Source organism: Xyrauchen texanus, chromosome 12 (genome assembly GCF_025860055.1).
Source record: "Xyrauchen texanus isolate HMW12.3.18 chromosome 12, RBS_HiC_50CHRs, whole genome shotgun sequence".
NCBI classification, from domain to species: domain Eukaryota; kingdom Metazoa; phylum Chordata; class Actinopteri; order Cypriniformes; family Catostomidae; genus Xyrauchen; species Xyrauchen texanus.
Window position 1 is genome coordinate 23,735,555 of NC_068287.1, and position 27,963 is coordinate 23,763,517.

A 27,963-nucleotide genomic window follows, 5' to 3' on the forward strand; every position below is an offset into this window, starting at 1 on the left:
GCATGCCATACCATGGTTTACTACAGGGAGTCGTGGTACAAAAAAAAAAAAAGAAAAGACAAAAATAAGGACATATACAGAAACATCAAAGTTGATATGTATTCTTGCTTTTCACAAAGCACTCATTGTATTTATAATAATGACAGAAAAAAGTTTAAATGAGTGGACTCAGGTCCATTCCCCATCTTTTCCCCTCTGAATGTTGATGTCTATGTATATGCATGCAAAAAGGTGGAGGGATTGTCCTATCTGGTATGCAGCAGAAAGGAATGCCAAAGCATAGTGTATGGCAGAATGTTAAAGCAGACTAGGATACTCAGCATTTAGAAGACAGTGGCAGACATGGCGGCAGGGGGAGACTACAGAAAAATTGGAAGCGAGAACACCACATACAGGACATAACATTGTGCTGGTGCCAACCATCAGTGCTGTGCCAGCCCACCAAAGGAATGCTTCTTTTTCCAGCTAAACTTCAACTGACAATGCATGTTCACTGGGCGATTACTAAATGCAATTGTGGTACTAAAATATGTATTTAGAATGAAAATATAAACAAAACTTCAAATACTTAACTGTGCTTCGAACTTCCTCGAAGAATAAGCATCGATTGTGTAAATCACATATTTATGAGTCAGAAGCCTCGTATGCCCTCTTGTGGTTAAAAGGGCGATAAGTGAGAAATTCCATATGTAGTGTGAAGTTATTGTAAACCTACTGAATTTGAGCAATTTCAGAATTATACCACTTTCCACAAGCTTAACTGACTTACATATTTACAGATGGATAAATTATCAACTGCTTTTTGCAGTCATTCTGTATGCCGAGTGAGCAACCTTTGCATTTAGAGCTAAAGAGACCCTGAATGTTTAGTTGTGGTATTTATTCTAGTAAAATCTTTCAATGATGACATTCCAGAATACATATACAACTAAAACTAGAAGTAACAGGGTTCCTACACTTTTTGACTAAAATAATTGTATTACCTTTAATAACCTCTTGATTACTGGATACAAATCATTTTAATGGAGCAATTTCTATTTCTAGTAGAAAACTGGTAGCCAATTAAATATTTTAGACAAGAAAAAAAAAAAAAAACTTGATAAAATTATATTCAATATACAATGTTCCATGACTTTGATTTTACTCATATCTGTGACTTTTCCAGGCCTGGAAATGACAACTGTAAAATTCCCTGATATTTCCAGGTTTACATTGCCATGGTAACCCTTACAAATGTAATGGTTACACCTTGAGAATCTTTATTACCTAGGGCAAGACACTACAATATGCACAAGACAGGGGACAACTTTTATATTTTCTGAAAAAAATTTATTACCCTCAAAACATTCTATTTCTTCAGATAATTTAAAGGACTCTTGTGAAGCAGAATTTAAACTTAAAACAGTTGAGGAAATATTCACAGTGCAAAAACATATAATTTGCAATCAATGTGTGCCCCAATGCCAGGCAACTACCATCCAATTATCTCTGTAACAATATTATCATACTGCCATAATGATATGCTTCTCACCAACACCAGACATATAAGAGATGAGGTACAAAAGGGCAAACATTTGCAAATCTGTAATCACGTTCACATTTTTAAAGTGCATCCTCCACTATGGCCTTAATGCTAAACCATTATGTACTTCAATGAAAGATTCCTTCTAGGATTTATATCAGAACCAAAATAATCCTGCTAGAATTTTAAATCAGAACCAAAATATTAATGAAAGTTCAGAACCCAAAGCAACACAACTTCAATCATTCAAGTAGCTACTCTCTTACATTGGTGGCAGAGGTTAGGGCCAACTAACAAACAAAAATATAATGTCTCTAACCAATGAAACATTGTACATAATGAAAGCTGAACAGTACTTAAAACAGACAACCTCCTTTCTGCAGTACAATATAATTTTTTTTTCTTAAAGATGAGTAAATTAGATAATCAACCTGTAATTTATTATACAGATACTTTTGCCACATATTAATCTTTCTCATCTTTTTCCATGTCATCTTTATCCTTGTCTTTGCTCTTTTTGGACTTCTTTTTTTTGTTTTTGTGTTTTTGTCCTTTGAGCTCTGCTTCAGATTCATTACTTGTGTGTTTCTTATGCTTTTTGTGTTTTTTGTGCTTCTTGTGTTTCTTTTTCTCTTTCTTCTCCTTTTTGTCCTTTTTCTTCTTTTTGCTGTCCTGACTGCCCGGGGAGCTAGGGCTGCTACTATGACCATGGCTTCCAGAGGGGCTTGGACTCTGGCTGCCACTGCTGTCCCTCTGTTGCCCTCTCTGCTCCATTTTGCTCTCAAAGTCCGAGGTCTCACTGTCACTTTCGCTGTAGTCCGGGACAAACGCGGCTTCATCAGTTTCTCGTGCTAAATCAGAGGACAGTCGTGTTGAGCGTGTGGCTAGTATTTTGATGTGGTCACCATGTGTGCCACCTTTCTCTGAATCAGCCCTAGACTCTGGAGTCGCCGCTATTTGAGGAGTCCTGTGTGAGTCTTTTGTGGGACGCATATCAGAATGCCTAGAATTCTGGCTCTCCTTACTCAGTGATTTGTGGTCCTCTTGCCCTGTTCTTTTGGGCTCTGAGGCGTTTCGGGATGATGTTCTCTTCTCCCTAGTTGGGCTTTGAGACTCCTGAGAAACCTCCAGGCCTTTTCTTACAGAGTCTGTGTCCTTTACCCTAGAGGGTGGGGAGGGCGATATTCTTCTCCTGAGAAGACCTCTCTCATCTCTCAATCTGGTGCTTAATTGGTCTCTTGCATCATCTCTGTGGTCTGGTTTTCTGTTGGTGAGGCTAGTAGTCTCCCTACCATCTGGCTTTCTAGAGTTTGGTTCAGATCGGTCAGCTAGTCTGTCCCTGGAGGACTGGGATGAGGAGCTCCGCTCACTGCCATGGTCACTTCCTCTTTCCTGATTAGGCACACTAGGATTCCTTTTATCTGTTACCTCACAATCTGCACCACTGCGGTCTCTTTCTTTCAATCGGTCTCGATCTTTCTCCTTGTCTGTATCCCTCTCCTTATCACCTAATGTGGAATCCTTGGCAGGTTTGGATGCCAAGGGGGCTTTGTCAGCATGGGGAGATTCCTTGCTTGTTGCTTTCAAAACAGTGTTCTCACCCACAGGAGCAGAGCTGGATATATGGACACTGCGAGTCCCAATGGTGCCCTTAGAATCATCATCCTCAGATTCATAGTCCTCTTTTTCCCACTTGGAGCGGGGCACTTGGATCATGACAATTTCATCTTCAGCAGGGGTGGAGCTGTCATTGGTGTATTCCTCCAGGGTCTTTACCACAGTTTTCTTTAGGTCTAACTTCTCTTCATGCCTTTTGATGGGGCTTCCACCTGTGGAGCTAGTGCTGTCAAACACAACAAACATGAATAAGCGGATGGTTCAGTGTTGCATAACAAATTAAAAGAGAAAGAAATCTGCTAAGTATTTGAAATATCTCACCTGGTGTAATCAGCCAGCATGGACCCTGACCCATCGGGAGCATGCTCCTTCCTCCTCAGTTTTCCCCTAGACTTTTCCAGCCTGCCCTTTCCTGTGGAATGCACCAAGTCCTCAGCAGAAATGGGGCAATCAATGCCAATTATTCTCTTGCCAATTTCTCTGTTAATTTTTATCTTTCTCACAGGTTCTGGCTTAATATCCATCAAGGACGGAATAACTACTTTCTGCTTCTCAACTGGCCTTTCATTCTCCAGCCTGGGTTTAGGTTTTGGAGAGCCTCTGGCTTTGTCAGTAACTTCCATTTTGGCCATTTTGACTGGGGGGATGTCCAGGTCTTTCACATATGGCTGGTCATATTTCCGCTTCTTTTTATCCTGTTTGGGGTCAACTGCTTTGGTTGGTATTTTCTCAGTTTTCACAGGCTTCTCTAGGTCTTTCTTGACCTTCCCATCTTTTCCAGGAATTTTCTCTTGCTTTGCTGGGTCTTTCACAAATTCTTTCTTGCCTTTAAGTTCATCTTTGACTGACTTAAGCTCTTGATGGCGTTTGATGGGTCTAGACTGCATCAGCTTGCGAGGGAGCATGAGTTTAGACTCAATGAATTGAGGTTTGGTCACTTCAGATTTGTGGGGTGGTTCTTCTTTGACTCTCTTAATGGCTGATTCAGTTGGAGTCACCTTATCTCGCAGTGCATCTGCCTCCTCTTTGGCAGGCTTTGTCCCCTTTCCTGTAATTTCTTTCTGTCCACTGCTTTCAGACTTTACTTTAATTTTGTCTGTCTTGCTCTTAGTTTTCTCTTTCTTCTCCTTTTCAGGGGTGCGTTTGTAGGGCACCGTAGCACTATCCATGGGCTCATCCCTGACAGGTGTGGCATCGTCACGGCTTGAATTCATCATCATAGAGTCACCTTTGCGTTCATCTTTCCTGGAATTATCCATAGTGTCAGAGAGACTGAAGGGGTCACCATCATCTCTCTTCTTTTTGCGATGTTTCTTATGTTTCAAAGTCTTGAGGTCTGTAGCAGTGCTGCTACTGGGCTCTCTGTCCTTAAGAGGTTTCAAAGAGTCTTTAAGTCCTTTACCAGAACCGGTGTTGATGTGGAGGTGGCCGTACTTCTCAGCACACTTCTCTTGGTATGTCATGGCATCGCGGCCTCTCTGGGTAACTCCATGACTTTGAGAAGATGGCGGGTAATCCTCCCGATGTCCCCTACTAAAGGGAGAGTTTTCTCTTGGTCGAGGAGGGGCAAAACGCTCAGGGGTATTAGGATCTCTGCTGCTTGGACGACGGCTCCGCGGGTGACCACCGGGTTGGTTGTTGTAGCTCTTGAGGTAATTGTCATACCACTCCCTGTACTCTCTTTCCCACTCTCTGTACCGTTCTCTCTCGTAGGGGTCACTCTGGTCTACGTTGCGGCCATAATAAGCCTTAGCATCATAAGGTGGAAGCTCTCTGTACCTGCCAGAGAATTTACGCTCCCCCTCCATCTGTGAAGGTGGGAGTTTCTTGCTGGGACTGCAATTCTTATATACTGGGGTTCTGGAACGGGAACGATAGATTGAACTGCCCATCTCACTCACACCTCGACCCCTATATGATGGCGATCTGCTGCGGGAGCGATGGAATGCTGGACTGTGTGACCTGGATCGATAGCTACGGCTCCGACCTCTGCCCCTGCGGGAGTATGGTGAGCGAGAGTAGGAGCGTGATCGTGAACGAGAGCGTGAACGGGATCTAGACCGGGATAATGACCTAGAGTAGGAGCGTGGTGATCTGGACCGTGAACGTGATTTGGAATAGGAATATGATGAGCCACTGTAAGAAGAGCCTCTGTATGGAGATTTTGATCTGAAAAGAAAGAAAACATTGTGAAAATTTTGGTAGTGCCAAATGTTTTCATAAAAACCACCCCATGATGGTGGATCTGTGATTTTTACTTACCTAGAGTACGATCTTCTTCTGTCCTTCTGGATCTTCCTGTACTCTAAAAGCTCTTTGGCAAAGTCATTGGTAAACTCCTCAAGTTTAGACTTTTTCTCCCTGGTTACAAATCGAGATTGGGAACTGTTTTTCAAAAAACAGGAAATAAAAATTGCAGTTAAAACTTGGTAATTCATTTCCACATACATGATTAAGAGGAGGGAGTGGGAAAGATAATAATGATATTCTCTACAATCAAGATTGTATTTTACATAAAGGTACCTCTAAAAGACACAAATTAATTGTATTGCTACTATGCAAATCACCAACTAAATAAGTTCAAATAGGTTATCAACAATACTTATGAAACTTCAGCAAAGTGAGAGTTTTACCAAATAAGTCCTACGCAATACATAATCCTCCAGTACTCACTCTTCCTTCAGTCTGCGCTGCTGCCTGTAAAATTCCTCTTTGGATAGAAACGGTGCTGTTGGTATATTGGGGATAGGGTTGGCTATGGGTGGCTGAGTGCCAGGAGCCACCCAGGGAGCCTGCACATTAGGTGGGATTGGTGGAAAGACAGGTGGCGGAATGTTGAAGGGAGGAGGCGGCTGCTGTCCTGGAGGATACTGCATGGGATACTGCTGAGGAATGACACCTGGTGGCTGAGGCATGGGGTGTGGTGGAGGTGGAAAAAGAGGAGGCACGAATACTGGGGGGCCTATAGGAGGAAGGTTTTGCACTGGTGGAGGTTGCGGTGTCCTTTGTGGTCGCTCACTAGGAGGTCTCCTCCCTCTACTTGAGGACCTGGCAAGATGGGAAAAGTCAGGCATCCACCTTTTTTTGATCAGACTGAAATGTCATAAGAGAAGTGTTGACACTTACAGATCCCATTGAGAACGGCTCCCAGTTGGCCTTGGTCCACTAGGCCTTGGCGGTCCTATTAGAAAAATGCATTATTTATTTTTCACACAGGTAGACAGGCTTTATATCTACAGAAAAAAAAACACAAAAAACTTAAGTTAGTTACTTTTCCTGAGATTATCTTACCTGGTCTGTGCATGAGATGCTGAGGCATATTAGGCTGCCCAATCACTTGGACATGGAACCCCTAGGCATCCCAAATAGATGATCACTACACATTGCATTCACTGAAGCACTATATATTTATCTGGTCTATGTTCTAATATCTATTAAATGCAAGTATCCAATCAAAATTCAATACCTTTGGACCAGCAGAAGTTGTTGGGACAGAGGTCTCTGATGAAGGCAAAACAGAAGATGCGGGGACCTCAGATGCAGGTTCCTCCCTACAGAAATCACAACAACAAAATCATCAAATTCTACAATAGTAACAACAGTAGGATAAAGGCAAACTAAGTCAAATAGCTCATGTTCGATGTAGATATAGATATGATTTACTTGGACAACGGCGGATCATCCTGCATAGTAGAGTGATGAGGAGAGTTCATTGCAGGTGTACTGCTACTCTGCAAGTTAGAGCAGCTGGTAGAAGGTGGGGTGCTAGAGGGCTGATGAGTGCTAGCAGGAGACAAGGCTGCAGCTGGCATGCTTTGGGGAGGAGTGCTAGCAGCTGTTGAGCTCGGAAGATTGGCCATCAGAGGATCCTGTTGGCGTGAAGAGGCGGGCCTCAGAGGTGGCCGCTGCACAGGAGCCTGTGCTTGGGTTCCTTGAACTGCTGATTGAGAAGCAGTAGCTTTGCGAATCCTCTTGGTGTATCCGGTTTCATTCCTAAAATTATTTACTGCCTACGGTTGGAAAGAATCATAAGTCTTTTAACCCTTGTGTGCTGTTCGGGCTGTTTTCAGCCACTAAGGTGTGCTTTTGAGTCGTTTTTTGGCCATAACTTTCTCTGTGTTTCAGCTAATGGAATGATTTTTGGTGACAAATCTTATTTTCACACATATTTTAGGAATATGCTTTGAAAATTTTCAAAAACTCAACAGTACACTGTGGGCAAATTCACTACCCTTTGGTTATGTTCGTGGCTGAAAACAGCCAAAAATTATTTTTTTCCAATTTTTTTTGCATAAATCTATTAATCAACCTCAGTCCTGTTCAAAACTACTAAATTTTTTAAAAAAAATTCAGGATTTTAACTCTTTAATTGCCAAATTCATAAATGATGTCACTGATTTGGGGGGGAAAAAAAACACAAAATGACGTATTTTCAATATAAAATGTGATTGTGGACTGGATTTTTTTTTTACCTTTTATCACAGTCTTGGACATGTCAAAGATTAGAAACAACATTGGTTTCGATGCATTGTTAGTTTTTGTGCAGCATCAGATTTTAACTTTTTCTCCCTCATTTACTGTTCGTGGCTGTTTTTGCCCCATTGACTTCCATTATAACCACATTTTTTGATTGCAAAGCCATGACACCATATAGTCATGCATTTTTGATTGTTTGTGGTTTTCCCTGTTGGGAAGAAGTAAAATTTGTAATTTTTACTGTTGATAACCACGTGGCACCATTAACCCTTTAGATAGGCCTGTGCAAAAAAAAGCTTAGTTTCTGGCTTTTACATGAAGTTATATGGAGTATAATAGCATATTAAAGTGTGTGTGTGGGTGTGTGTTGGTGTGTGTGTGTGTGTGTGAGAGAGAGACAGAGTGTGAGAACTCACCTTGTTGCATCTGAGAAAATCAAAACATGCACCTCAGCTCTCACAACTACATGGAGTAAACAAAAACAAAGTGCCTTTTGATGGTGAGAAATGCAGAATAATCAAAAACAAAGCAAGTGGATTTAAACACTTGCATGCAAGCCTGCTGGTCATTTGATGGTGAGAAGAGCAGCAAGCAACATGAGAAAGGGCTTGACTTGTAGTGAAGTTTTAGAGATGATAAGGTGTCGACAATCTAGACAAGGTATGTGCCATTACACATTTGTTACTACATGCATCCTATTCCTGTTAATTTTTACTTGAATTCATGTGCTTGTTAGAGATAAATTTAGAAGATACTGTTTGTGTTTTGACAATGTTTGCATGATTATTCTCATTGTCATGTGCAGCTTCAAAAATACAAAAAAATAACAAGGTGAGTTCTCACACACTCTCTCTCTCTCTCTCTCTCTCTCACTCACACACACACACACACACACACACACACACACACACACACACACACACACACACACACCCCACACCCACACACCCACACTTTAATATGCTATTATACGCCATATAACTCCATGTAAAGAAACTAAGCTTTTTTTTGCACAGGCCTATCTAAAGGGTTAATGGTGCCACGTGGTTATCAACAGTAAAAATTAAAAATTTTACTTCTTCCCAACAGGGAAAACCACAAACAATCAAAAATGCATGACTATATGGTGTCATGGCTTTGCAATCAAAAAATGTGGTTATAATGGAAGTCAATGGGGCAAAAACAGCCACGAACAGTAAATGAGGGAGAAAAAGTTAAAATCTGATGCTGCACAAAAACTAACAATGCATCGAAGCCAATGTTGTTTCTAATCTTTGACATGTCCAAGACTGTGATAAAAGGTAAAAAAAAATCCAGTCCACAATCACATTTTATATTGAAAATACGTCATTTTGTGTTTCCCCCCCCCCAAATCAGTGACATCATTTATGAATTTGGCAATTAAAGAGTTAAAATCCTGAATTTTTTTTTAAAATTTAGTAGTTTTGAACAGGACTGAGGTTGATTAATAGATTTATGCAAAAAAAATTGGAAAAAAATATTTATCTGATAAATTTTTACAGCAGTTTAAAGTAGTGGCTGTTTTCAGCCACGAACATAACCAAAGGGTAGTGAATTTGAACAATGCACAAGGGTTAAACCCAAAAATTAGGATAGAAATGTATACACAGAAGAAACCAAGAAATGGGTACAATTATTATAGGTTTCTTACTTGGCGCAAAAACTTGTTAGCAATCAAAGCATCGGGAGATACATCCGATTGTTTGCAGGTGGGGCAAACATGTTCATCAGACTCCAGCAAACATGTACGAACACCTGCGGCCAAACATTTGTGTAAGCTTTCAAAAGGTCAGACTCATTCTGAATAATTTTTGCTTGAGCAGACACTCACACTCATCACAGTAGCTATTTCCACAGCAGGGGATAACCACAGCATCAGTCATAAGATCCTTGCAGATAAGACACAGCAGCTCATCAGGCACAGGATCTTCTTCCTCCGAGGATGATGACTGATTCTGTGGCAAGAAGGGTGGCTTCTCTTTCTTCCCAATAGCATAAGCCTCACTAAACAAAGCAAGCACAATATGCCCAACGTTCATATTTAATACATGGTGAGGCCACTTCTCCCATAGGTAATGTGTTTGTTTTTGCATAATAAAAACAATTTCAAACCTTTTCTCCAACACAATAACTTTTTGCAAGGCAAGGTATACTCACGCATCAATAGTAGGAATAGCATATGCGCCACTGTTAGTCAGCATGACTCCCTTTCTGTTTGGATCATCTACCTCCACCATGAAACTCCGAGGAATTCCTGTGCTTTTCTTTATCCGTTGAGGAGCTTCAAAACTTCGATCCTGCTAACGCACGGTTGATATTCAAGATTAAATTTCTTTTCTGACTACAGTGCGTGTCAACAAGATCACAATTTTTTTTTTAAAGCAGCTCTAGTAATGAAAACCCAATTACCCCATTTGTTGGGCAGTTTCTGATGTAATGTCCAGTTTTTCCACAACGAAAGCATGTGTAATTTGGTGGGGGTGGACCAACAAGTTTCTTTGCATAGCTAGTGAATGAAGATTCATGTTAGAATTTATGCTAGAGCCATTTAAAATACGATCAACGTCTTAAATTTCATACTTACTGGATCGGATCATAGTCATGGTTGGACTGAGACATCATTGCTTTTATTTTGTCTTCCTCTGATGCGTTTGTTTCAGCAAGATTGGCTGTCTGTTTAACAGGCAATGTTTTCACAAGTAAAGTCAATGTTGGTATGTTCAATAGCGCCCAAATATTACTTAAAACCTTGTCCTGTAAAGAGTTGTTCTTGCCTTCTCAGTGTTTGATTTCTCTACAAAACACTGAAAAAAGGGATGATGATGAGTACCTCAGGCCTTGAAATGGTTTCAAGAACACAAAAGGGTTTCATGCAAATGTATAGTTAACATTAGCAAGAGAGCAGAAGTCTTCATCCAGCATTACCCAGGATGTACAAGTTCCCACCCAATTTTCACAATTTTATTAGAATACATGCTTCTTTTTGGCATGAGTAAGAATAATAGATTTACACAGTAACGCACGCACATGATAGAATGATGTCATGTTTTCTAGATCTAATAATAAAGATGCAGTCATGACATAATACATTGACACAGTACCAAGTTAAAATGGTATGATTTCCTGTGATCAAGGCATCAACTTAAAATTCTAAACAGCACCAACATAAAATTCCACTACATTGTAGAGATTTTTGACATCACATGAAGAAAAAAACAATTCTAATTTTTTTTTATATAAAAATGTTAAACTTTTGCTGGGAACATTAAAGTCCAGGAAAAAAAAAAAAAAGTTGTTTTCTAATATTGCCCAAAACAAAAACATATTATTTTAAAATGGACAGCCAACGCAGTCTAAAAAATGGTGGTGAGGGGAAAAAAGGTCAGCGTGATCCACAGTCTTTAATATTCAATGTGAGGAAAAATAAAAAAAAAATTAAAAATTAAAATAAAACAAAAATCAATAACAGGATTCCAGTGCTCACTTTTTCAGTAAAAAAAACAAACAAAAAAAAACAAACAGCAACCACGATTAGTGTTGCTTGAAGAGTTACTGTGTTTGTACAGTACTCCCTCCAAACTTAAAGGCACTGAGCTCACTCATTACAGGACCAGGCTTTCACATCTATTCAAACACCACAAGCAGATATCAGCAATTAATTTCATCCACTAAATAACATTCCTTAAATTAAGTTTTTACAGATAAGCACTCTCATCATACAAAATGCTAAATTATCAGTACCAATATTGCAAGTCAAAAGTTGTCTTATATAATACAAATGTGCTTGCAGTATAATACAAATGTGCTTGCAGTTTGGATTAAGAGTATAACACAAACCAACTTCACTATACAATCAGTACAAACAAACACATACAAGAAGGATGTGATAAACCCACAAGACTTTGACATCAGAAAGTAAATCCATTGTACACTTGTGTCTACATTATGGCTTGCAAAATCCAGTTAAACACTAAAATGTATTAAACATGTACAGAGGTGAAAATACCTTTGAAAGCAGGGCCAGAGAAATGGAAGAATCATCGATCTGTCATTGGAAAAAAAAACATTAAGACAAAGAGGGGTTTACCACTATGACAAGGCACAACTCTGTCATGCCCAATTGAGAGAAATTGGACAAATTAAAAGTTAACAATCAGGGACTAAAAACATTTTAAGGAACAAAAACTAAATCAGAATCAGCTTTATTGCCAGGCATGCTTACACATACAAGGAATTTGTCATGGTGACAGGAGCTTCCAGTGCACAACAATATTACAATACAGCAACAAGATAATACAAAAAATATAATAATAATAAAAAAAATTTGGATCGAAAATAAAGTATATATAGAATACACAATAAGACAAAATATATACACACACACACAAATATATATATATATATATATATATATATATATATATATATATATATATATATGATAGTGTGTGTGATAGCATACACATACAGTGCATCCGGAAAGTATTCACAGTGCTTCATGTTTTCCACATTTTGTTATGTTACAGACTTATTCCAAAATACTTTCCGGATATAGGCACGCACGCACAGCAAATAAAAATCAGTTATATACAGTGCAAGGGAATGTAATGGCAGAAGAGACAGGATGTGTTGGACAATATAAAAGACTAAGCTGTGAATTGCACATAATTATTGCTCAATGGGGCAGTTTTAACTGTTCATTAGATGGATAGTCTGAGGGAAAAAAACTGTTCCTGTGCCTGACGGTTCTGGTGCTCAGAGCTCTGAAGCATCAGCCAGAAGGCAACAGTTGCAAAAAATTTAATGGGCACAGTGAATGGGGTCCAGAGTGATTTTTCCAGCCTTTTTCCTCACTCTGGATGTGTACAGTTCTTGAAGGGAGTCTGAACTATCCTTTGTGGTCTTATGATATCCAATTTCGTAGCTGCACAAAACCAGACAGTTACTGAAGTGCAGAGGACAGGCTCAATGTCAGCTGAGTAGAACTGTAACAGCAGGGCCTGTGGCAGGTTGAACTTCCTCAACTAGCAAAGGAAGTACAACTTCTGCTGGGCCTTTTCCGTTCAGCTCCAGGTTGTTTTGACTACACCAGTGAGACAGCCGTTCAACCTCCCTTCTGAATATAGACTCATCGTCATCTTGGATGAGGCCAATGACAATAGTGTCCTCTGCAAACTTCAGAAGCTTGACAGAGGGGTCCTTGGCAGTGCAGTCATTTGTGTACAGGGAGAATAGTGGGGTGAGTACACATCCCTAGGGGGCACCTGTGCCGATTGTTCAGGTGCTGGAAGTGAATTTCCCCTGTCTCACTAGCTGCTGCCTGTCTGTCAGGAAGCTGGTGATCCACTGACAGATAGAGGTGGGAACAGAGTGTTGGTGTAATTTAGTCTGGAGAATAGCTGGGATGATGGTGTTGAAAGCTGAACGTAAGTCCACAAAAAAGGTTCCTTAAAAGGAATTTTTGTTAGAACGTAACTGAACAATTGAAAATCACTTTGTTCTGGAAAATTGTATTTTTAAATGCTAAAAAACGGTTATAAACGGTTCATTTTGTTCTGATATTTTTTTTTTTATGAAACTAAAAGACAAAGGGTTTATTACAGTATACTTTTGGAACTACATCACTTTGTTGCCCGAAAAAATGTCATTGAATTGAACCTGAAGGAAACTGCTGCATCACACATTTCTTTGCCTAATTGTCCATTGTGGATGTTGCATTCTGTGAATGAAGACATTTTTAAAAACCATATATAATTACTACATATACTGTACATGCATGTCTAATTCAGATACAAGGAAAACATTATTAGATGTGAAAATAGTCTTCACTGAACAATTGTTAGATAAGATGCATTAATACATATTTGATGCTGCTGGGTTTCAACTCAGAAGATCTTTAAATAAAATTAACTGTTAATGTATACTGTATGTTGTAATAAATCACAAGTGGCTTATTTTGAGCTTGTTTTTCCAGACCAGACTGCTTGCTTGTCTTGTGAGATCTGGCAATGCTTCAATTGGTATTTCACCACCCCTTAGCGCAGAGTTCTATCATTTAAAAAAGAAAGTTATTAACCGTTCTTTTAGTTTGTTATAACCGGTAACCTTTTTGGAAAGGAGAATGAAGAACTTTTGAACCAGAATGAATAAATACACTTTTTGCTCAGATCAAACTGAAATTAAAAACATTGTTTTTAGTCCCTGTTAACAATGTTACAGTACAACACATCAAACATGTTTACAACCAATTCCAAATGGAAATACCGCAAATTTTACGTTTGTGCAGAGAAACAAACGAAATTTAGAATTTTCTGTTTTTTGTTTTTATCAATGAATAAATCATTTTGAGCTTTGATCCAGTGTGACACCAACAAACAGAGCTCAAAGTACTTTCATTGAAATGAACAAAGCAATCAAATATCTAGTAAAGATATAGCTAATCAAAACAAAAACTATGGAAAGTGAAAACACAGGGCCTTATGAAAGGCTGTTTTTTCTAGTTTTATTATAAATCCTTGCAGAAATCATATAGTAAATTATTAATAAAGCAAAATGTAATTTAAAATTGTACAACAGGCCATACAAAATATGAAATATTTCAAAATGTTGACTGAAATAGAATATACTTGTGTCTAATGTGCTTCACTTTAGTCACATTGCTTTTCTAGGTAGTTTGCGTCTCTTTCTCATGTACTGATTTTGAGGCAAACACAAATACCAACAAAAATAGTTATAAAAGTAAACAGTTATAGTAAATATAATAAATAGTATACTTTAGTAAACATTATAGTAAAACTGCATATGTTCAGCTCTCACATTTTAAAAGATAACCCAGTGGCTTCTTTGCACGTTACAAGTTAAATGGAACAAATATGCAAAAGTAGTACAAAAAATCAAATAAGCATTTAAGCAAATATCTATGTGGCATTATTAAAGTACAATGTCAAGTTAAAAAGGGGGTAAAGAAAACTGCAGTTTTGTCTTGTTAAGGCCACTTAACAAGTGCAATTTTATTAGAATTTAGATTTTTGAGGGGATGTATAAACCCTAGCAAAAACTACAATTGGTAATTACAAAGGTTAAAAAATAACCTACAAATCGCTTGTCTGATAGCTATTTTTTTTATGGATACCACCAATAAGAATGAAAGCTTGCACTCATTCCTTATGAATAGCTAAGATATATGGTAGATAAACAAAAATCCAAGTAACATAAAAAGTGATGAACAGAAATACACTTATAGCGATATCATGAATACTATCGAGTTGCCTAAAACGTTAGTGTGGAACTTCACCAAAATTTGCAAGTTCTTCCCATCAGTGTACAGCTTTTAAATTGTGAAATAAATCTATGAGTGGCAGTATGTTTAATGAACACCCATAGTAAAGGGGTGTTCTTCAGCATTACATGAAGTGGCAACAGCAATGGCATTGATGAATAATAATCAGAATATACTAATATACAGTATTATAATTTATTAGCCTAACTGTAGGCTGTTAAGATTTGCCCAGCATCATAATGCATTGCAAATGCAGAAATTGTACTTGTTGTCTATCAGAAAACATAAATGGGTACCATGAAATATCACACCTGTCTCTGTATCATTCCTACTAGGCTGGGTAAACAGCATCAAAAAGATGTCCATGGTCAGATTGTTTAAGCCAATCAGAAGACTTTCTGCCTGTCAACCATTGTGCACGTTTACAGGGCAGCCCATGCTTGCTCGAAAAGTGCCATTGTTGTGTTGAAGTATATTTTCCTGTCGGAATCGGTTTCCTCCATAGTAGACCTGAATGGGGGGAATAGTATCTGACGATAATGCGGTCAGAATGTGTTCCCTATGCACAAACCTAAGCCTAACCCTTCCTTACCCCTAACCTACCTACCCTAACAATAAGCCCATACCCTATCGGGACTAGGGAGAAACAGATTCCGATAGAGAACACAACTTGATACAACACTGGTACGGTGTCCTGCTCCTGCGAAACGCACATGGTCAGACGGCGAAATGCTCAGGGGGACCCTCCATCTGCTCTAATATAACAGTGAATCTGGGGCTACACTCAAACTCCAAAATATAACAGAGGAATTCGATCTTACAGACTCAACAAATTAGACAGGATGTTCCACTATCCGTTCAAAGCTGTGGTGCTTTTAATAGAATGAATTGAGATACAATTTCTCAATGTTTAGGCGGGCTGACAGCATGCTTGGCTTTTCAATGTAGTAGTGTATACAATTCACAGCAACAACAATACATTTAAATCTTAGTAATTATCTGACTTCCCCCCCCTCCCAAATTTGTAATGCCCAATTCCCAAAGTCCTCGTGGTGGCGTAGTGACTCGCCTTAATCCAGGCGGGGGAGAACGACTCTCCATAGCCTCTGCATCTGAGATGGTCAACCCGCGCATCTGATCAAGTGGCTTGTTGAACACGTTACCGCGGAGACAGGCTATTCTCCGAGGCATCCACGCACAACTCGCTCCACCGAGAGTGAATCACATTATGACGAGGAGGTTACCCCATGTGACTCTACATTTCCTAGCAACTAGGCCAATGTCCCCCTTGAAGTGTAATACGACACTGCACAGGTTTATTTGTGAGGTGTTGTGGACAGATTAATGGACAGTATTTTTTATAGTCTGTTGCATATTCTTCAAAGTGGGGTGTCTGACAGACAACAGACTGCTTTAAAAAATTGTTGCAAAAAACAAAACAAGAACTCTTGCATGCCGTGAATAACATATTGCATGCACGCAATCTCACAGTTATTCAGTATTTTGCTCCATGTTGTCGTGTCTCTTTTTATATACCCCTTATTTATTTGTTTTGTAATTACCAGTCTTTCTATTGAAGGGCTGCGCTTAGCGTCCATACAGCAGAAACAAGCTTACAAACGTTCAATTTTGACTACATTTTTTTGCCTCAGTGCTGCATCATAAGAAACTTTGCAAATAATCATAAAAGCGGTTAGCCACCATTTTTTTCCAGATGGTATTCCAACCAGTCAAAAACTCACACCGTGGCATCCCTACAAACAAACCCATCATTCAGCTACTAGAAAAGCACCGACACCACTTTTTCTCTTCCGATCCAATATCGGAAAAACTCAGTATCGGCGATACCAGTGTTGTGTTTTGAATAATCAGTTTATAATATCTTTACATTATTGTGTGGAACTAATTGGGTGTACTCTTTAATATGTAAAGAAACACAAACCTCTAACTACACATTATTTCAATATAAATATAGAGCTTATTAATAAACACTTTATAATTAACTAGTATACTGGATAATGCAGCAGCAAAATTAACAGTAATTCCAGTGCAAGTCATTAGTAGAAAAGCAGCAGTTTTTCTCAACTTGTATCTGGACTTTAAAGGATTCAGATCTCTTTGTTCAATTTAGTTATATCAGCTCACTTTTCATTCACACAGTTATTTTTTGGAACACATTCAAATTAAATATAATTTGTAAACATACTATATTATAAATGGTAATACATCTCAATTGTGCACCTTTAACTTCTAATTAACTTCTTTTTTTTCGACATTCTAAACTCTCCAGGAAGTCCTGTAAGTGTGTCTGTTTGTAGGCAAGTTCACAGCAGTTTAATTTGCTTATTCAAATTCTGGTAAAATGCACCACCAGTGTCAGTCTAAATGCATATAAAAGTGAACCGAACTATTGAGCATCTACATCTAAGACGCTGTTCTTGAGTAGCACTCAAATATTGCTCACTATGTGAAGGCTAAAAATAGCCACAAGTGTGTGTGTGTGTGTGTGTGTGTGTGTAAACAGAGCAGCCATTCACTGACACACTGGAGCTGCACGAGCATTTTATATATTTACTTAAACAGTCTTTTGTGATTCACAGAGCTATCGCACGTTTTCAAGTGGCTTTCAATAAAATGCACAAGTCATATCAACTACTTCAATTGTGCTTTTATGGTTCTTGTCATTTTTTGAGCTTGGCAGTAACGAATATGACGAACACACAGTATCGGATTTGGATCGGGCTCGTCGTACCGATACCCGATCTGTTTAAAAGCTTCAGTATCTGAGCCGATACTGATCCAGGTATCGGATCGGTGCATCCCGATCAGCTACAAAATATCTAAAAATATTTGGCACAGATAAAGAAGCTATGGTCTAACATTCACAAAAAAAAATATCATTGATAGGGGTGCACTAATCGAAATCGGCTGATATTAGTCTTAAATCTGTGATCAAAACAAAATCAAATTGTGTCTAATAAAATTAATTCTTAACTTTTAACAAGTATAAAACATAACGATTACTTTTAACATTCCATCGCATTAAACAAATTTTTCAGTACAAAAGCACTCTTGCTTGTGATACGTTGCTTAATTTATTTTATTTTAAATCATGCTTTTTTGAAGTGTGGTTTTGATGGAAGCTACACATCTTCTGTGAAACAGTTCGCTACATGGACCAGTGTGGTCAATAAAATGAACATGCTTTGATTTGATTAAATATATAGTTGGGGATGGGAATCGTTAGGAATCTAAACGATTCTGGTTCCAGTAACAATTACAGTAGTTCTTTTGAAGAAATATTTGAAAATGAGAAATGCAGTTCTTATTGGAATTTTTGTCCTCTGAAGTCGGTTAACAAATGATGAGATCCTTTAAGATTTCTATAGAGCAGATATAACAAATCAGCAAAATGTTTTATACAATTCTTGTAAAAGGTGTGTTTGCAGACTTTTTAAGATACATATATCCAATCCAATAATTTATCCTAAATAGGCTATATCTGGACTGTATCTAAACAAACAAGAAATGTGAAGGCATATTTCATTCATTCAGTTTATTCAAATAAAATTCCTTGTATTACAAATCTTGTGCATCTTTAATTAAACATTGTCTTATAAACAACCAGTCAGTACATGCACTGCTTAATTAAAGTCTCACAGGTCTAAAGTCACATGGCACAACAGTAACAGTTCCAGAGACAGTTAAGACTGTGTTCGTTGTCTAATGTTGTACTTCAGGCTCGTAAGAGTTCTTATTTAATTTTGAGTTGGGCATTCATAACTTGCGCATTAGTGCAAGCTTAATACTATACCGGATTAGACCAGAAGCGCTGTCTGTTTCAAGCTGCAGATACAACAGAGCCGGCAGAGAAGAGTCATTTGTTTGCGTGTTATGCTTTTGACCCATTAGAGGGCAGCGCTGCTGCAGAAATGCACTGCTGGAAACAACATTGTCAGAGTATTTCAGAAAGGTGTTCCAACCGCATCGGCAGACAATTCACGCAGGTGAAGCGGAACTGAAAGCCACAAAGATCATCTGATTCCGGTATTTTGTAAAGAACGGAACAGGTTCTGAACAAGAACCAGTTCTCGGTTCCCAACCCTAAATATTCATTATATATATATATATATATATATATATATATAATAAATATAAATAAAGAGAGAGAGAGAGACTACATGTGCTGCATGCTTCACAGTGTATTAGTGCTCTGCCTTGTCATCTGATACAACGTGAATGATTCTCAATTGGTACTTTTCCACTGTACGTAACGGATCGACTCTGCTCGCTTTTCTGAGCTTGCTTTTCCACTGTTTAGTGCCGCCTCAACGTGGGTGGGACTATATGCTGATCGTCATTGTTGCGCCGCCTCTACTGCCGTAACATTATCTTAAACATGACTCAAACATTACTGACCATAACAATAACATGACAACTAGCTGTTAGCTACTAGCTCATTTTGCTGCATAAAGAAGTTGATGCATGGTGATTTTACACAAATGTAAGTTAAATTGGCCTGGTTGTTTTAGAAGCAAGCTTTCCAGTAGCTGGTCAACAATAGCAGAAAATAGTTAACGTAACAAAACGTACCATCCTCCATCGTGGACCCCAACAATGCCGTGGCTGAGTTCAGGGCACTCTCCCTCCCATTGCTCGCCAGTCTATTGCCATAGATAGCATCCATTTGGTCAAACCACTTCCCCTTTGTTCTGTTTGAACCACTCCGGCTGTTGTGGTCCTTGATAATTCAAGTTTTTTTATTTTTACTTTTCCCTATACAGTTGGTAGGTCTGGTGGTAGACGTGTGCAGCCAACAGCTGAGACACATTCTGAAAGACTGTTTCGTTCGTCGCTAATGAGGAACTTCTGCACCTCGTTTATCGTCCACGGTGTGGTATTGCGCACAGCCATTTCAAATCAAAATTAATCAAATCACTTTATTGTCGCACGACCATATACACAAGCGCAACAGTTGGTGAACGTCTTGTGTGCATTTCTGTTTACAATTCTAAAGTCACGTGAACAAATTATACTGCTATCGCTGTTGCTAACGTTAAAACTAGCGGGTTGATGTCTCATGTCACAAATCCAGTGACGCTGGTAGTGACTCTCTGACCAATCAGTGTTCTGCAGGGTTTTGACGTCACATATAGTACTGGCTCGGCTTGCTTGCAACCTCAACCGAGGTGGTACTAAAAAAAGGTACCAGGTACTATCTAGGGTTGTGCCGATGGACGATATCATCGTCCATCGTGATGGCTGACCACATCACGATGTAGAGCCACCATCGTGATGCCACGCCCCCTTTTGCGAGTCTTGCTAGTGCGACTCACTAATCCTAGTCTCTTCTATAGTTAACCTAAAAACTTTGCAGGGATTGCTCTGTAAATTGAGAATATAACTAATGCATATATGCTATTTTAAATACTGTGGTATATGCCAGAGACGTGACGTGTTAGTCTGTGAAAATACCGTGTCAGGCAGGCTACACAAATATTGATCTTGACATTGTTAGCTTCTTGTCTTTTTTTTTACATGTCTTACACTGTACATTTAGATTAAAATATTTTATGTTGTAGGCTACAAGAAAATAGCCTTTATTAATTCATTATTAGTAGTTGTAGTGTCTCAGAAAATCTTGTTCATTGTCACATAGCTCTTGTGTACACTGAAGCGGCAGTTTAAGATAAACCCAGACCAGCGAACGTCAAATAACTTTTGTCTGGTTAATACTTTTAAAGAAAAATTTCCTTGGCCATGAATCCATAATGTCAAATCAAATGAAAGAAACAAGGTGAATATGAATAACACACATTTATTAAAACATAGAAGAACAACAAAGAACTAGAAAACGGGAACACCACTCAGACCGAAACTCGGCATTAACATTTTACTTATAATTAGCAGCACAATTAACTTCAGCACAGGCTACAAAATAAATTATGTTATTGAAATATTGTAAAGTGGTCATATGAACTACACAAATGAACATTTAAAAAATAAGATGCAAAATCGAACAGCTCCGCAACGGATGGCGAAAAATGCGTAAAGAAGTAAAGAAGATAGTAGACTTCTTTACGCATTTTTCGCCATCCGTTGCGGAGCTATTCGATTTTGCATCTTATTTTTTAAATGTTCATTTGTGTAGTTCATATGACCACTTTACTAATATTTAATATTCACTTAACTCTTCTTAAGTGAAAGCTAAAAAAAAAAAAATGTTTCACGTGTCGTGCAACCTACTGATAAAGCGCCGACGAGTCATTAGTTGGGTTAGTAAAATAACGAAATAATAATTTTTCATAGCATTTTTGAAAATTATATGAAATTATATTAACCCCCCCGATATAATCGTCCATCATGATGTTTTACTGTCAACATCGTCAACTGCCAATTTAGGGGACATCACCCAACCCTAGTACTATCCACAGTGGAAAACCACAAAAAACCAAGCAGAGTCGAGCTGTACCGTGCAGTGGAAAAGCCCCAAATGTCTGTAGGAGTTTTCACCATATGACCGATCGGCTTTACACATTCAAACAAGGCATGCAAACTAAGATTGCAGCCTTTTATGTATTAATAATCACACTAGGACATAACAAGATTTGAATTTAAAGGTGCACAGTAATTTTCTCTCATTAAAATTTTTTTTAACTCCTTTTAAAGACATTATAATTTTGCAATAAATTGAAAATTATGATCACTCACATTAAAATGAAGACTCCAGTGATATCAGTAACCTTATAAAAGCCGTTTAATTCTACATAAAGATGGTCCACACATGGGGGCTGCCATGTTAGAATCACATTACCAGCTGAATATTACTAGCTTAATTAGGGATGTCTGATAAAAAATTTAGACCGAGTACAAGTACAGATACTTTTTTTTTTGGTACTCATCAATAGTCTGACACTTGTTTTTTTTTTTCTTTCTGAACTGCATACAAATCTATTTCAATTTTATCATAAAAATGGTGTTGAAATAAATTCACTAAAACAATAAATTTTCAACATAAGGTATTACCAAATAAAGTGCTGCACCACAGAGCATCACAAATGTAAGATCTCTGAAGTCATGACAAGCTTCTGACTCTGGAAAAGCGATTATTAAACAGCAAAAGTCTGCCATTTAATTATGTATGTACTCTGTTTGTGCCTCATGCTACAAAGTGAATTTGTGCTCTGTTCGCTGCCATCTGCTTCAAACAGAGCACTATGCACAAGATGCTGTTCCCTGTATGAGCAGAGGAGGATTAAAATGGTACGTGTAGCTGGTGTCGCACAACAGTCTCCATACATTCATAGCGTGCTGCTCATACAAACTATATATTTAAATCAGTAAATTGCAGCGGTTGCTGTAAAATAATCTCACTAGGACATAACGTGATTTTAATTTGTGCGCTGAATGTTGATGTAATGACATTCGTACGTATTGGTTTTTGATATCGGAGCATTTTTACAAGTACCAGTTCAATCTAAAGTTTGTGGCATAATGTTGATTACCACAAAAATGTATTTGAACTCGTTCCTCCAGTGAGGCACTTACAATGGAAGTGAATGGGGTCCAATTTTTTTTGGTAAAATACTCACCATTTCAAAAGTATAGTCAAAAGACAAAGGATGTGTGAAATGATTTTAGGGTGATAAAATCACTTATAAACCTTTTCTGTGAAAAGTTACAGCCAATTTTACAACTTTGTTACCATGACGATGTCAACAAACCCTAAAATGACAAATTTAAACAACTTCACAGCTCAACTAATATACACATTTTACAGCAGAATTAATGCAAGTGCTTTAATAAAATTATAAGCTTCACAGTTCTGTTTAAACCCTATAAAAATTGCCCATGTTCACTTTTACTGTCCCCATTCATTTCCATTGTAAGTGCCTCACTGAAACCTTTATATTTTTTTTTTTAAATGTTTAAGAAGTTTAAACAAATTTTAATTAATATTAGTGGTAATCAATATTATCCCACAAATGCTGTCGATTGAGCTCAACTTTTATTGAACCCGGAACATTCCTTTAATCTCAGTAAACGTCCTGTTATTTAACACATTCACACATTGTTTACGGAATATTCAAAGTAAGATTAATTTAAATGGCATCTGTGAGTGAGTGGTGGTGGAGTGGGCTAAAGCGCTGAACTGTTAATCAGAAGGTTGGCGGTTTGATCCCCACAGACACTGTTTCTTTGAGCAAGGCACTTAACTCCAGGTTGCTCAGGGGGGATTGTCCCTGTAATAAGTGCACTGCAAGTTGCTTTGGATCAAAGCATCTGACAAATGCATAAATGTAAATGGAATCTGAAACTAAAAACTATTGATTTTAAAGGATGCTGCATCTAAGCCGCTAGGTTTCAGTGTAAGTCCAAGATGACAAAGTCAAAAGTTACGTATTGCATCTTTAATTGTGCATTTCAGTTTGAAAAGTAGCAGATCACACACTCAAATAAAAATGTAAAGGCAGTAGTGTCAGATAGTGAGCAGGTATTGGACCAATCAGTACTTGGAACTACTAGTACTTTTGACAGAACTACTTGAATTCAACTGTATGCAATTGCGATGCGTTCACGTCAAAACCAAAGCATACTTTAGCCTTAAGGGAAAATAACTAAATCTGAATGAGCCAAACAATAATTATAAAAAGGTTTGAGACATCCCTGACCTTGAGATCTCTGTGGCCTGAAATGCCATGCCCTTTGCAGAAGTGGAGACAATTACTTGCATCTCCGAACAAATGTAGGCAGGTCAAAGAGAAAGCATTAAACATTCACTCTTTGACTTGCCTTTAAAACTTGAACTGCATGTTTGCAATAGTCATCATGTCCATAAGGGTCAAGAAGTACTGATTTAGCAAAAAACTGTGCTTTTAAACTAAATGACAAATTAAACTGAATTAAACAGGAGCGTTCAATGTGGACTCAATTTTGTGCACCATTTTAACTACCACAAGGAAACAAAAAAGGAATTTCAACTGAAAAAAGAAACTTTTAATTTTCTTGAGGTAAACTTGAGCCAGTTTCCTAAACAACCACTGAGCAAAGATGAACAAAAAAACAATTGTCAGTACAGGAACACCATTCACTAATCTAAAAATGTTTTAGGTAACACGCTTATAAATTTCACTCAGGTATCCTATACATATTCTTATTCTCTCGCTCTTTTTTTCTCTCTCTCTCTCTCACACACACACACACACACACGCGACTTTGTTATAAACTACTGTACCCTATAGCAATGGTGTACACATGGGAAGTCAGACATTGAGGCTGTGTGATACAAGTCGAAATTAAGTAAATACCACAATGCATTTTTATTAAAAAACAAAAAAAAAAAACAGTCAGCTTTTTACAGATGTGTCACTTTAAGGACATACAAACTGAACATTATCCATGTTCAAGAATTCTGTAGATCAATATGACCTTACAACATAATTTTTTTAGAGGACTTATTCAATGTGAAAACACTGTATTAGCATGCGCACAGACTTCTGTACACATAGGAAATTGCATAAAAACATGAAAATCTATGCAACAACTTTAGCAAATCACACAATATAAACATTCAGCTCAACATACTTTGTCATCTTCTAACAGGTTTCAAAGACAACATTGAGCATGAGAAGTTCCCTTCATGATTTCAAGACAAAGCAATGCGTGTAATGAGACAAGGAAATGAGGTGTTTTTACATACTGCTTTTGAAGATCCACTTGATTGTTCAGATCGATCACTGCAAATCAAAACAACAAATCAGAGGTTAATTTCCAGTTAATTCCAGATTCTTCATTGAATGCAGATCCAGATTCTGGTGTTTGAAGAAACACCAATGCTTTATTTTTTGCTCTGAATTGAGGTACATTTCAGTCTGGTGTTGGCAAATTTCATTGTGCTAGGACTCAAGGTAAATATAGACCCTTAAGACTTAAACCAATCAATGAAGAACAATACATTCATAACAATGAGGCAAATGTCCCCTTATATTATATCAATAAATTAAATTTATACAAAAAGGAAAAAAATAGACATCAATTACGGTACAAATTCTCATGTCGATCCAAACCTGAATGACTGACTTTGACAAGATCAAACACAAGTAAACACTGAATTTACCTGCCAGTTTAATTTTATGACCTTGCCCTCTTTGCTAAAGCTCTCAGATCTCATTTGCCTACACATACATATAAACTCGATGTGTTGAAGACGTGGCATGCTGCGGCAAGTTTAAGAATCGTTGGATTGTGCATCTCGGAAACATTTAAATATACAGTAATGGTGTGAAAAATATGACAGCTAAGAAGAGGGCAAGTCAGTGATTAAGGTTACATTGACACCAGAAAGCAGCCTATAGTGAAAAAGCAGCGTTTTGGTTTACATGCACTGCAAGCGGGGGACTCTTTACTACTGTAAACATGCGGCTCGGTTATTAAGCAGCTTTCTCCACAACAACGTAATTTCCATGAGGCAATTGTGTAAATAACAAACATGGTATTGATGGAAGACTTCGCCATTTTATACTTTGTTACTTCGCTTTATCTCCAGATATTCCAGAATTGCTGCCGTGTTTGTTTCCTTGACTTTCCATAGAGACCTACAGCAGAATTCTGCTGCAATAGTGGAGGTTCACTCTTACAAAAAACTCCAGGACTCCCACAATATGCAAGCGCATACGATATTTTTTAATTGCCATGTATAAATGTATCCAGTCTGTGCTTTTCCCACTGTCCTCCGAGAAATGTTGAATTCTTTACGTGTGTTGACTTCATCCTATGATGTTTGTTATACAGTCTGTTGATGCACATGCGCAGCACTAAAAAACTTGTTAGAACGCCACTTGTATGATTATATAGCCATATTAACCAGCATTCTCAAGGAGAAATCTGGGTGTTAAACATTCTCTTAACCCCACCCCCCCCCAGCACTGTCACATTTGACATTTCAGAATGATGCTTAGCACAAAAACCCTGGAATAAATAGTTTTCTTAAGTGCATGTAAACGTGGTCAGTGGTCAACTTTAATTTCATGGGGAGGAAGTGTGACATTTTGCCAAATAATGCGTTTGGAATGACATGGGAGTAAATATATTTTTTTTTGCCAAACGTTTAATTCAACTCAGAACTAAGGGCTTTTGGAACTACACAATACAATGCAATATTAATAAAGACAATAGACGTTAACAGCACTAAAAACGGTGTTTATGCCAATTCACTTACATGACAAATGTTTTGCTAGTCGACTTGACCCCCCCAATGGGTATGCGTCTGATGATAACAGATGAGTTTTTGGGGATGAGGGCTCCATCATCTGTGTATTCTGTAAAAAAAAAATAAGAACAGTAATGACAAGACCTTCAATCAACATGCGTTTTAAAACAGACATTTATTTCTTCGCAATCTATTTAAATGCAAGTATCATTTAGTGTTAAAAGTGCCCTCAGTGATTTTTGGTTTATGCTGTGCTGGTGAATATGAAAGTCGTATTGGACTAAGCGAGACACATAAAGGCATGTTTCATCATTCGAACACAAAAATTCTAGGTTACCAATGCTTTTGTAGAAATTAAATATACACAGACAGCCATTTTTAATTTTCTCCATGAGTGGACATGTTCAATAACAGGGCCTTTACTGAGAGAAGGCACACATAATTCGGCTGGTCATGTGATCCCAATATGGCCGCGTACATGAGGGGACCCCCTCCGTATAAAATAAAACGGCTTTTATAAGGTTACTGATATGCCTAGGTCTTCATCTCGTGTGAATGTTCAAGATTATATACATATTTTTTAAAATGTATATTCAGTGGTAAAACTTTTGAGGAAAGAAAAATACTGAGTGCACCTTAAAGCATGTGCACACAAAATGGAGTCCGCTTTGCACAAGTGTGCATGCAGGAAATAGGTTTCATAAGATTTGTAGACGTCCAATTAAGATTATCGGGTTAGACTGATAAATAATGCAGCAAATACTCTTGACTGGCTGCCGTGATTTTGGCGTGATTGCATTTGTTAGTCACAGTTAGCTTTGAGATTATTATACAATTCAATATACCTATGTCTAAACATGAAAGCAGATCATGTATTCACAGTTCAACTTACCCTCATTGGTTTGCGCGTTGGTGATTTGCAGGTCGCAGTCCGCGGCCTTCAGCTTCTCTCGCCCCATGATTTGACGTTTCAAATCACAGAGCGTGATGTGAAGGCCATCGAAGGTGACCGTGTCGTAGTTCAGTTTAGAAGAAAACTTGTAATGGACACAAGACATGTTTACACAATCCTTGTGGGAAAATACCACCACCACAAACAAACAAACTCAACCACACTGGGCAAAGCCCAGCGATCAACCTTACTCAAATGTATGTTTATCAGCTAACAATGAACAATTTAAGAATAATAGCCATGTTTTCTCATCAGTTTAACCATTTTTAATGCAATGGAGCCCCTATGGATTATGCCTAACGGAAAAGAGAAGTGAAAAACTGCGAATTGAAAAGAGAAATGTTCAAAGAGATTGTGATCAAGTGCAACACGTATTCTTAATGACGCAAGTGACTTATTGTCCACTGAATTCCCAGCAGAGGCGAGAAGGTATCCCGCTGTTTCACAATGTCCCAGGACCATATGGCGTTTAGCCGTTAGCTGTCCGTAACGTCCAAATATGATCAAGAAATAAAGAGTTCAATCAATGTCCGTATGAGTGAATGTGTCGCGCCAGTGTCCGTATCAAAGTTCCTCCAAAATATTTGTTCAATGCAGTCAAAATTTCATAAAAAAAAAATCCCACAAAGTGATATATGTGGAAGGCCTGAAACAATGTGGCTAGTGTAATCAACCTAAAATGGCGTCCATCACACACACAAAAACACTAAAGGCTACAACAAAACTGTTACAAAGTGGTAAAACAAGTGAATAACAGGTTTCTCCTCTTGTCACAATACTGCCGCGATAATCCAGAACACCAAGCCATACGGCGTTTACGTAAACGGTTTAAATAAATGTACTGATTACATTCACAACTGTTTAACCAGTCCACGGATTCAATGGGG

The 27,963-nt window shown here is 38.1% G+C and overlaps 1 protein-coding gene across 3 annotated transcripts; it reads right to left on the reverse strand.

The window, feature by feature from the left end:
• Positions 1-1,315: 1,315 nt before the first annotated feature.
• Positions 1,316-27,963, reverse strand: LOC127652663 (E3 ubiquitin-protein ligase RBBP6-like). Of its 3 annotated transcripts, none has more exons than XM_052138948.1 (17): positions 27,017-27,963; positions 26,134-26,233; positions 24,616-24,652; positions 11,643-11,681; positions 10,221-10,309; positions 10,046-10,142; positions 9,794-9,933; positions 9,468-9,640; positions 9,288-9,391; positions 6,803-7,149; positions 6,606-6,690; positions 6,431-6,491; positions 6,266-6,320; positions 5,813-6,187; positions 5,402-5,524; positions 3,461-5,308; positions 1,316-3,365 (listed from the first exon to the last, which is right to left on the reverse strand). In XM_052138948.1, the coding sequence occupies exons 1-17, from the start codon at positions 27,180-27,182 to the stop codon at positions 1,988-1,990; spliced, it is 5,217 nt and encodes a 1,738-aa protein (XP_051994908.1). In that variant the 5' UTR covers positions 27,183-27,963; the 3' UTR covers positions 1,316-1,987. The 3 variants fall into 3 exon arrangements, with proteins under 3 accessions (XP_051994908.1, XP_051994907.1, XP_051994909.1); XM_052138947.1 differs by having other exon boundaries at positions 9,794-9,936; XM_052138949.1 differs by lacking the exons at positions 1,316-3,365; positions 3,461-5,308; positions 5,402-5,524; ... (9 more) ...; positions 10,221-10,309; positions 11,643-11,681 and having other exon boundaries at positions 21,092-24,652.